General features: G+C 40.8%; 1 protein-coding gene across 3 annotated transcripts in view; it reads left to right on the forward strand.

The window, feature by feature from the left end:
* The window catches only part of LOC109927050 (TATA box binding protein), a 48,592-nt gene that overhangs the window by 19,542 nt on the left and 16,533 nt on the right, over positions 1-12,517 (forward strand). For all 3 annotated transcript variants that reach the window (XM_048596572.1, XM_020526945.2, XM_048596571.1), the window contains exon 4: positions 12,245-12,332. In XM_048596572.1, coding sequence (XP_048452529.1) covers positions 12,245-12,332 — 88 coding nt within the window. The remainder of the gene's footprint in view (positions 1-12,244; positions 12,333-12,517) is intronic.

Raw genomic sequence — 12,517 nt, forward strand, 5'->3', positions numbered from 1 at the left:
GTGTGATTTTGGGAGGACTAATGAGGCTGCACATCAAACCCTAGGATGTACAGACCATCAGAGACCTTGGTGTGCATGTCCTTATATCCTTGAAGACAGCAGGACAGATCGATAACGTGGCTAAGAAGGCATATGGGATATTTGCCTTCATTAGTCGGTGTTGAATACAACAAGGAGGATATGATGGGGCTGTGTATAACATTATTTTAGGCCACTCCTGGAGTTCTGTGTGCAGTTCTGGTTGCCACACTCTAGGAAGGATGTGATTGTGCCAGAACGGGTGCAAAAGAAATCCAAGATGTGTTTGGGCTGGAGTGATTTAGCTATGAAGAAAGACTAGATGTACAAGGGTTATTTTCCTTCTAACAGAAGGCTGAAGGGGGATCTGATTGAAGTGTACAAAGTTCTGAGTGGCGTTGACAGGGTAAATTGACTAGGTATCTTAGATGCAGTTTGCTCAATGCAGAACTGATAAAGCATTTCCCCTTAGATGAGTCAATAACTAGGGACACTGTTTTAAGGTAAGGAGCAGGAGGTTTAGGGGAGATGTGAGGAAAATAATTTCACACACAGGGTTGTTGGTATCTGAAAACTCTCTGCCTGAAGGAGGGGTAAAGACAGGGACCCTCAAGACATTTTAAGAACTATTTAAATGAGCGCTTGAAATGCCAGAGCATGCAAGATTACAGACCATGAAGTGGAAAAGGAGATTAGAATAGATGTTTGACCGCATCGACATGGTAGGCTGAAGGGCTGCTTTCTGTGTGAAAACCAACTCTATAAATGTTACAATATACAGCTACAGCAAGAAAGAGCTTGGTCTTGATATGTGATGAAGATGCTAGAGAAATTTGCTGTATATCTTCTGTTTGATATGTTTCTCTTCAGAAACGTACCTTACTGTGCATATAGAGCTGAACTGTTGAATGGCTGCTATGCTATTCTGGGATATGCAACATGGTTCCGCACCTCTCCCACTCCCACTTCACTCCACCCTTGGCACTGCCATGCTATTGCACTGGCAGGTATGTTGAGCCCTTGATTATGAACCCTGCTGTTTTCGTTGATGAAATGTGCCTTCAGCCTCAAAACATTGAAAGGGAGCACATTATATTTAAAAAGCGTAGGAGTATAGTGTCAGATTCTTCTGGCATTGACTGACAAAACTCTTACTGGTGCCACGGCAAAAATATTGGCTTACTTTGGGGGGAATGAGTGGTGGACAAAATCCCTTCCAGTCTATACATATGCAATCCAAATTCTGGGTGACAATAATAACTGATAAGAGGACTGAAGAAACAAACATTGAAGAGAATATAAACAAAAACAACAGGCCTGGCAGCATCTGTGAAGAAAAGATCAGAATTAACGGGTTTTGTTTACAGATGCTGCCAGACCTGCTGAGCCTTTCCAGCAACTTCTGTTTTTGTTCCCGATTTACAGCATCTGCAGTTCTTTTGGTTTTTATTGAAGAGAATATCTTTTGAAGCAAGATGGAACGTGCAACAAAAAATACATTTTGGGAAGATGCTTGTTGTAGCCCCGAAAGGGAATGCATCTATGCCCATTTAACCTTCTAAAAATCATGAAGAACTTTGAGTAGCACACTTTTACATTTCGATAATGTGTTGGGTGGATCTGAAGGAAGTACCGAATATGGATGGGCTCCAGTAATCTCAACTGATATGAGATCAGTGACTACAACAAATAAACTTTTGCAAAACTAGCCTTTGGACCATATAGATATGACCATGTTTCCTTTTGCAGTTTTAAACTGTCAGTTTTGTCAGTGGTTTTTCTAGTTTAACTTATGCCCTCTCTTTGTGCTAATCTTTTTTCTTTTACATCTTTGGGTGAATCATTTGGAAATTAGTTTGCTTGAAGCCAGAACTGCGTATCGGCACTTTACATGAGCAATACTTTATTTTCTTGAAGTTCTTGTTGCTGATGAATTTTCATGCAGGTCACAGTAAACACAGTGGCCTGATTTTAAACAGACCTGATTCCTCAATTGGCAACTATCAAACTGAACATTCAAATAATTCATATTATTGTTGAACAGAAATTCCATTCACTGACACATTGTGCTTTCACTTCATTGTTAGACGTTGGATGTCTGCAAGGCAAGATTCATTTTAAAAAATATAATCAACCCTGATTTCAATCAATCCAGTATCCTGCGATCTGAAGTTAGGATTTAATTCTGTAAAGAGTGGCAGTTAGTTTTTGTAGAAGCAGTGTATAAAGCTTAAATGAAGAGGGTGGATTCATGGCATAATAGCCTCTTGCGATAAAACGCTTGTTTTAATTAAATCTGTCATAACCACTGAACAAATGGGGGTATCAACTCTAATTATTACAAGGGATTTGTTATTAACTTACATGCACTTAATTCCCTAAGCATCGTACCTGAATATTGTGGAGCCCAGTTCTAATGACTCGTGGTTAATTTTCATAACTTATATTAAATTAGATACATACCGCACACTTTCGCTGTGAACTTGTACCTTCAACTGTTGTGCCCTGAAATGAGCAATTTCTATACAATATGGTGCAATATTACACAAATTACTTAGAAATCACTTCTTTTTTAAAAACACAATTTCCAAGGTAAGCATTTAAAAGGGATTCAAAAATAACTTTAATTGCGTAATTCACAAATGTATCTGAATTAACCTTTTGTGACTTTTTAATGTCTTATTTAAGGTAGCATCTTCCAGCTCTTTGAAAACCCTGAGTTTGGATTTTATACTTTTCCGAGTACAATGATTGTACAACCTAATTTTGTTCATCCGAGCATGTACCTTGTTCCAAATTTTCAAAGATGCAAAACTTTTGTCCAGCACTGTGGTCATGGGATATTTTCCTTTTACCTCAACACTGCATAATTTTTTTTGAAATAATTTTTCAAAACTAGGAGATAAATTTTAACATTTATGTGAAGGTAAATTCTAGTCACGTTCTAAAAGCAGGCTATGTGTATTTGAATACATGCTCTGATTACACATGCTGCAGAGCCAAACTTGAAAGAAATAAATATGCCTTGGCTAGCCTCAAACTTAAGTTAATGCAAAGTTCTATGACTTGAGTGGGAAGTGGAATTATTATTCAGTTCAATTTTATAGGTTGAATTTTAAAATCAACTATTCTTCCACTGACAGAAGAAGGTTAATGATAACAGCATATACCTGTGATTTAGATGCCAATACTTAGTAAATGGATAGAGGTACTTCTTTTAATTATGAATGAGGAGGAATGCAGAACTCGGCCATAGAGAAGGACTCACAATACGTAACACACGATGGTAGTGTTTTTTTTCATATGGTGGTAGAGACTCAATGGGCTGAAGTCCTTTTTCTGTACTATGTTATGATCCCAGCTGATGTTATTGCCAGACTGAAACTTGGCTTGATAGATCATGTTTTGATTTGGTTTATAACAAGGTGGCCTTTTACTTGAGCATAGGCATGCAAAGCTGCAGATATTCACTTTTGTTTAAATAAAAACTTTTTACAGTTAAAAGTAATTAAGACAAAATAGAATAAATCAAACTATATACTTATAACACAAATTTAAAGATATTTTAAATGCAGTATAATCTCGTTACTCTCTAAACACATCATTTTATAAATTGAAGAAGAAAGTGACAAATTTTATTTTGTACCTAAAAACCACAGTCCTCCCTTTGGAGTCCCTCTCTCTTGATAAGTTTAACTGTAACTTTTAACATCTAGACTGAAAATGCTGATAGCTTCTTCCTTGAGCTATTTTACAGCTGAACTTAAACATGTTCATAGTTAAGTAGCCTCTTCAGGGTTTTATTCCAATACTTCTGGTCTGGGACTAACACTAACTCTTTGAGGTAATCCAGAATATCCTTCCCTTCTCAGGAACAATTGTCTATACAAGGATCTTCATCCAGTGAATTTCCAAGACTGTCCATAGTTCAAAGTTGAACTAAATTATAAATTCTATTGTGAGAAATTCTGAGAGCAGACATAATTTGCATTTGGAGAGGCAGGGATTAATCAAAGACAGTCAACATAACTTTAAGGGGTTGTCATTTCTGACAAACTTGATTGAATTTTTTGAAGTGACCAGGTGTGCAGGAAAGGGCAATTTTTGATGTAGACTACTTGGATTTCAGCAAAGCTTTTGATAAGGTTATGTGTGGTAGACTGATAGCAAAGGTAACAGCCCATGGGATCCAAGGAAATTTTGATAAATTGGATCCACATTCGGCTGGGTGGCAGGAAGCAGGCGGTGATGATTAAGGGGTGATTTTTCTGAAAGTCTGTGTCTAGTGGGGAAACAGTTGAGTGGTGGGTGGTCCTTGTTGTTTGTGGGTTTATATAAATGATTTAGACTTGATTGTGGGACAGTTAATGAACAAGTTTGCAAATGATACAAAAATTAGTGGTGTGGTAGATAATGAAGATAGCTTTAGACTGCAAGAGGATATGGATGGGCTGATCAGTGCAAACAAAATGCAATCTGGCTAAATATGAGGTGATGCACTTGGGCAGGACAAGCAAGGTAATTGAATGCAAGATGAGCATTAGGTCCCTGGGAAGCACTAAGGATCAGAAGGACCTTGGTGCATGTGTCCACCAATCCCTTAGTCTAGTCATAGAGATTAAGAACAGGGAGGTGATGTTGGAACTGTATGAAATTTTTTTTTTAAGACCTCAGCTAGAGTATTGTGTACATTTCTGGAATCTGCATTATAGGAGGGACGCGATATCACTGCTGAGGGTGCAGAGATTTATGAAGATGTGGCCTGGGCTGGAGCGTTTCAGTAATGTAGAGAGATTTTACAGACGGGGATGGTTTTCCTTCGCACAGAGGAGATTGAAAACGGATATGATTGAGATGTATTATGAGGGGCAAGGACAGTTAGACAGGAAGGATTTATTCCCCCTTGATGGAGGAATCAATGACAAGTGGGCATAAATTTAAGGTAAGGGGCACAATGCTTAGGGAAGTTGAGGGAAAAGGTTTTCACCCAGAGGGTGGTGGGAAGCTGGAATTCACTGCCTGTAAGGGTGGTAGAGGTAGAAACACTTGTAACATTTAAGTATTTAAATATGCATTTGCAATGCCAAGTCATACAATGTTATGGCCCAAGTGCTGGAATTTGGAATTTAGAATAGTTGTGTTGTTTTTTGATGGCCAAAGTCCCTTTTCTTGTGCTGTGGATCTCTGACTCTGTATAAATTGACTCTCTGTTTCCTGCATTTACAACAATTCCTATATTTTTTTAAAAAGTGCTTCACTGTGTATATGCACTGTGATATTCCAAGGCCATGAAACATTTCTTATTGTGCACCTGTTCTATCTTCTTCCTCTTCTCTTCCTAACAAAGTTGGGTATATTCTACAGTCTTCATTCCACTGTTGGCTTTTCTTCTAACCTCCTTACCCCAGACCGTTTCAGCAGTTGCACTTTGGATTTATAAAAGAAATGTCAATTTACATATTTGTCTGCCGCCACAACCACTGCAAAACTTAAATAAAGACCAAAAGAACTGCGGATGCTGTAAATCAGGAACAAAAACAAAGTTTCTGGAAAAGCTCCGCAGGTCTGGCAGCATCTGTGGAGGAGAAAACAGAGTTAACGTTTCGGGTTCTGAGGAAGGGTCACCGGACCCGAAACGTTAACTCTGTTTTCTCCTCCACAGATGCTGCCAGACTTGCTGAGCTTTTCACTGCAAAACTTGCCTGCCGTCAAGGGATTTTGAAACTGTACCCAACTTATGCATTCAATTTTGTGCTGCCTTCGATTTAACTATATTACCATTCAGCAGATGCTGTCCCACTGAGCTAAAATGTTTCTTTTTCTGTACCCTGTATCAAACAACTTTAAAGTAAGCAGGAATATGGGAAAAAAATTGCTGTGGTCTTGTTTTGTTTTTTGCTTATGTAATTACACTGAATTGGATGTGGGGGCCACCAACGACAACTATGCAACTGGATTTTAAGATGGAATATATTTTCTTTGAGAGAGTGCACTATTTAACACAATCTTGTGGTTTGAGAGCAATTTTTTTTCTATAATCTAAATCAAGATTTGGGACTTCTTGTACATATCATATAATTTAAATGGCTTGTTTACTGCAACATTAAAGATATAAAGTTAAATGTTTTACCACCTTTTTGTCCCTTTGCCTTATTAGTCTCAACGGTTTTTTAAATGTGCCTTGGCTGGCCTCAAATTTAAGTTAATGCAAAGATCTATGACTTGAGTCAATCTCCTACATGAACCTTAGGTATCCAATAGTTCAGTTGTTGTTTTTGACTGGCTCAGACTCCATAAGACATAGGAACAAAAATTAGGCCATTCAGCCCATCGAGTCTGCTCTGCCATTCAATCATGGCTGATAAGTTTCTCAACCCCATTCTCCTGCTTTCTCCCCATAACCCTTGATCCCCTAGACAATCAAGAACCTATCTATCTCCATCTTAAATATACTCAATGACCTGGCTTCCACAGCGCTTCTGTGGCAGTGAATTCCATAGATTCATCTCTCCCTCTGAAGTACTTTCTCCTTGTTTCCAATGTAAAAGGTCTTCGCTTTACTCTAAGGTTGTGCCCTCAGGTCCTAGTCTCTCCTACCAATGGAAACATCTTCCCAACATCCACTCTATCCAGGCCATTCAGTATTCTGTATTTTTCTATTAGATCTCCCCCTCAACCTTCTAAATTCCATTGTGTATAGATCTAGGGTCCTCAAACGTTCCTCATATGTTAAGCTTTTCATTCCTTGGACCATTCTTGTGAACCTGCCCTGAACCTGCTCCAGGGCCAGTACATCCTTCCTGAGATATGGGACTCAAACCTGCATACCATACTCCAAATGTGGCCTGACCAGAGGCTTTTAAAGCCTCAGAAGTATATCCCTGCTTTTGTATTCAAGTCCTCTCAAAATAAATGCCTAAGTTGCGTTTGCCTTTCTAACTACTGATTCAACCTGGAAATTTACCTTGAGAGAATCCTGGACAAGAACTCCCAAGTCTCTTTGCACTACAGACTTATGAATTTTCTCCCCATGTAGAAAATAGTCTATACTTGTTTCTAAAATGCATGAACTCTCACTTTCCCACGTTGTACTCCATCTGCCACTCTCCTAAACTGTCCAAATCCCTCTGTAGCCTCCTCAATACTACCTCTCCCTCTACCTATCTTTGTATCGTCTGCAAACTTAGCCAGAGTGCCCTCTGTTCCTTCATCTAGATCGTTAATGTATGAAGTGAAAAGCTGTGGTCCCAACACACTGACCCTTGCGGAACACCACTTGTCACCAGCTGCCATCCTGAGAAAGACCCTTTTTAACGCTACTCTTTGCTTTTTGCCAAACAGCCAATCTTCTATCTATGCTAGCACCTTGCCTCTAACACCATGGGCCCTTATCTTACTCAGCAGCCTCCTGCCTGGCACCTTTATCAAAGGCCTTCTTGAAGTCCAGGTAGATAACATCCATTGGCGCTCCTTGGTCTAACCTGACCGTTACTTCCTCAAAGAATTCTAACAGATTTGTCAGGCATGACCTCCTCTTGATGAAGCCATGCTGACTTTGCCCTATTTTTACCAAGTATTCAGAAATCTCATCCTTCACAATGGACTCAAATCTTACCCACAACCAAGGTTAGGCTAATCAGCCTGTAATTGCCAGTCATTTGCTTACTCCCTTTTTAAACAGGGATGTGATGTTAGTGATTTTCCAGTTCTCTGGAACCCTCCCTGACTCTAGCGATTCCTGAAAGATCACCACTGACGCCTCCACTATTTCTTCAGCTGTCTCTTTAAGAGCTCTGGGGTGATTGGTCCATCTGGTCCAGGTGACTTATCCACCTTCAGGCCATTCAGTGTTTTTCTAGCACCTTCTCCTCGGGAATGGCCACCATACTCAACTCTGCCCCCTGACTCTCTTGAATTTTTGGGATATTGCGTGTCTTCCACTATGAAGACTGATGCAAAGTAATCATTCAGTTCCTCAGCTATTTCCTTGTTTCCCCACTACTATTCCTCCAGCATCATTTTCCAGCGGTCCAATGTCCACTTTTTGCCTCTTATATAATCTAAAGAAACTCTTAAAGTCCTCCTTTTATATTACTGGCTAGCTTACATCCTATAATCTTGTCCCTCCTTATTTCTTTTTCTTTTATTGCCTTCTGGACTTTGTAAGCCTCCCAGTCCTCTGGTTTCCCACTGCCCTTCGTCACGTTATATGCTTTCTCTTTTGCTTTTATGCTATGCCTGACTACCCTATCAGCCATGGTTGCCTCATCCTCCCTGTACCATGCTGCTTTTTCCTAGGTATGAATTTTTGCTTTGTCTCCTGAATTACTCCTAGAAACTCCTGCTATTGCTGTTTCACTATCTTTCCTGCTAGGCTCCTTTCCCAGTCAATTCTGCCCAGCTCCTCCCTCTGTATATGCCTTTATTCAGCTGTAATACTTCACCTCTGATTCTATCTTCTCCTAGAATCCCTACAGTGTGAAAACAGACCCTTCGGCCCAACAAGTCCACACCGACCCTTGGAGCACCCCCCTATAACCCACCTAAGCTGCACATCCTTGAACACTATGGGCAATTTAGCGTGGCCAATCCACCTAACCTGCACATCTTTGGACTGTGGGAGGAAACCGGAGTACCCGGAGGAAACCCATGCAGACACGGGGAGAATGTGCAAACTCCACACGGTCGCCGAAGGGTGGAATTGAACCCAGGTCCCTGGTGCTGTGAGGCAGCAGTGCTAATCACTGAGCCACTGTGCTGCCCTCTCAAATTGCAGAGTAAATTTAATCACATTATGATCACGGCCTTCTAAGGGTTCCTTCTCCTTAAGCTCCTTTTTCAAGTCTGCCTCGTTGCACAATACTAAATCCAGTATTGCCTGCTCCCCAGTGGGCTCCTCCAAAAACTGCTCCAAAAAGCCATCTCGCATACATTCCACAAATTCCTTTTTCAATCAGCTACCAACCTGATTTTTCCCAGTCTATCTGCATATTGAAATCCTCCATGATCACTAACTTTGCCTTTCTTTCGCACCTTTTTTATCTCCTGTTGTATCTTGTGCCCCAGCTCCTGACTACTGTTTGGAGGCATGTACATAATTTCAACTATGTTTTGTTTTACCTTTTTGTGGTTCTTCAACTCTACCCACACAGATTCTACACCATCTGACCCTACTTAGTTTCTTACTATTGATTTAATTTCATTTCTTACTAAAAAGGCAACCCCACCCCCTCTGCTCACCTGTCTATCTTTTCAATAGGATGTATATCCTTGATATTCAGCTCCCAGTCCTGATCCACTTGCAGCCATGTCTCCGTGATGCCCACCATGTCATATCTGCCAATTTCGATCTAAGCCACAAGCTCATTTACTTTATACTGCAGGCATTCGGATATAATACCTTCAGTCCTGTATTAACTGTCCCTCTTCTCATTGTCATTCGTTTATCTGGTGTGCTTGAAGTTTGATTGCTAACCATTTCCAGACACACTGTCCTATTTGTGTCAGTGCTGGAGACTTTAATAGCCTCTCCTAAGTTTTCCTTTCCTTTCCTGTCGTTTTTTTTCATATTTTTCCATGGAGTTGAATCCACCCCTACAGATGTTAGCCTGCTGCTTTGTTCCCCACTGGGGGAAGTTTTACCCTTCCCCTTCACCCAAACACCCGCCCCTCCCGCCGCCGCCCCCCAACTTTCTAGTTTGAAGTCCTGTTGACCAGCCTATTTATCCTTCTCGCTAGAACATTGGTCTGAGCTCAGTTCAGGTGGAGACCATCCCAGCGGTACAGACCCCTCCTGATCCAACTGATACCAGTGCCTTATGAAAAGGAACCCCTCTTCCCCACACCACACTCTTAGCCACGTGTTTGCTTCTCTTATTCTTGTGTCCCTGTGCCAATTTGCACATGGCTAGGGCAGTAATCCGGAGATTATAACCCTTAAGGACCTGTTCTTTAATTTCGTTCCTAGCTCCTGATAATCCCTGAACGGGTCCTATTTACTAGTCTTGCCTATGTTGTTTGTTTTGACATGGACCACAACTGGATCCTCCCCTTCCCTTCTCCAGTATCCTTTTAAGCCTGTCAGAGAGAGATCCCATACCTTGGCAGCGGCCAGGCAACACCACCATGCGGGACCCTTGATCCTGCTTCGAAATGATACTATCTATTCCCTTGATTATAGAATCCCCTACAACTATCACTTGTCTTTTTGCTTATCCCTCTTGAATGGCCTCCCGTACCACAGTGCAGTGGTCAGTTGGCTCATCCTCCCTGCAGCCCTTTTCTGCATCCACACAGGGAGCAAGTACCTCGTACCTGTTGGACAAGGTCAAGAGCTGAGGCTCCTCTGTTCCTGACTGCAGGATCCCTCTACCTGCCTTGCTTGCAGTCACCCCGCTGTTGTCCCTGGCCACTGACCAAATTGAAATACTTAATCTACCTGGTGTGACTGCCTCCTGAAGCAGTGTCCAGGTACTACTCCCCTGCCTGGATGTGTCGCAGTGTTTGAGGTTCAGATTCCAGCTCATCAACTCTGAGCTGAAGTTCCTCAAGCAACCAATAATTGCTGCAGATGTGATCACCGCCGTTCACAATGGGATCAGCCAGCTCCCACATCATACAGCTACAACACATCATCTGTCCAGCCACTTCTACTTAGTTAATTACTTTATTGAGTTAATTAAATTTATTGATACTACTTTGCTGTGTTTTTTTTCAAATTTAGTGCAGATTTCTTACCACCAATCAGGTCACAGCCTCCCTGTGATGTCACTCCTAGTTATTTTTTGCAGCTACAATATGCCCCGAGCTCCAGTAGGTTTATATACTCGCTGCTGCTTCGCCCTCTGTCAGCTTCCTGCCAACTAGGCCACGATCAATGGCTTAAGGGGCCATTTTCTGTGCTGTAGACCTCTATGACTATTTTCATTAAATTTGATTTGTAGTAATTCTCATTGCAAATTTACAAATTTGGAGGGGAGGTGGAATTGTTTCAAACCTGATTCCTTCCCCTTATGTTTGTGAAGGTAGGGGAAGCTTCCAAATTCTGTCATTCATCAAATCCTGTATATGTTGTATTTGTGCCTCCCATCACAGAATTGTACACTGTAGATACCATGCATCAAGCAATAATCATTGAGTTTTATGTTGTTTTCTTGTTGTCATCAATTTCCCCTGGACTTAATAGTTTCTGGGAAGGGAGGAGTGTTTCACTTTTCTAAAGACTTCCAACCCTCAGACAACGTTTTCAGCTTATGCTTAAAAATGAAGTGGGAGGACAGAAAACAGGATTTTAAATTAGCAATCTCTCCAACCTCTCCAGTCTTGCAACCCTCTGAAATCTTTGCACTCCAATTCTGACATCACGTGTGCATCTCTTATTCCTGTTGTCCCATCATTGGCTGTGATTTCAGCTGCATAGCCCCAGGATTGGGAATTCTTTTGCTAAGATAGCTCACATCTCTCCTCCTTCCAGAGACACCATAAAACTTAGCTGGCCAAATTTTTGGTCACTTGTCACATCTGTTTGGCTTGGGATCACATTTGTCTGATCATACACCTATGAAACCGAAATGTTATGATGTTAGAGGTCTTGTGTAGGTACAAATTGTCTTCTGATAACTGGTGAATTGTTATCTTTTGATATAACAAAAGTGTAGAGCTGGATGAACACAGCAGGCCCAAGCAGCATCAGAGGAGCAGGAAGGCTGACGTTTCGGGCCTTGACCCTTCTTCAGAAAATTTTCATTTTCAGAAAATTCATTTTCTGAAGGGTCTAGGCCTGAAACGTCAGCCTTCCTGCTCCTCTGATGCTGCTTGGCCTGCTGTGTTTATCCAGCTCTACACCTTGTTATCTCAGATTCTCCAGCATCTGCAGTTCCTGCTATCTCTGAAACAATTGTTATCTTTTAATGGGTTAGCAGGGTGCCATTGTATTAAATGTCTAATTCCTGATTTTTGATTTCAGGACAGCAATACCTACCTAAAACTATCCTCTTTTTAAGTTGATTTTCTCATTGAGAACGTGAGTGAGATGGATTAACTAGTCTGTAATTTCTTTTATCATATTGGCCAGTCAACTTCAACTATGTAAAATGGACAGAAGAATGTGAATCTTGAATTATAAATCAGTTTTTGAAAACCAACACTTCTCATTAGTAAGGAAAAAATGTTTGAAGTACATTTCAATGCTTTCTGAAGAAAACATTTAAATACTTTTTGTATTTAGAAATATAGTGTCCACTGTCAATCTGGGTTGTAAACTGGACCTGAAGACAATAGCTCTTCGAGCAAGAAATGCTGAATATAATCCAAAGGTGGGTGTCTGTGCATATACAATTAATGTATGTGTGTCTGAATGATTGATTCAGTGAAATATCTTCAAGACTTTTAACAAAAAGTATTAAAATGAAGAAGTCAATCCACTTTCCAACATACTCTAGACCTATTTAGGCAGGGGGAGGGGAGGTTTATGGTGCCAAAGAGAGGTGGGAATCAGACC

Source organism: Rhincodon typus, chromosome 5 (assembly GCF_021869965.1).
Source record: "Rhincodon typus isolate 14 chromosome 5, sRhiTyp1.1, whole genome shotgun sequence".
Taxonomy (NCBI): Eukaryota; Metazoa; Chordata; class Chondrichthyes; order Orectolobiformes; family Rhincodontidae; genus Rhincodon; species Rhincodon typus.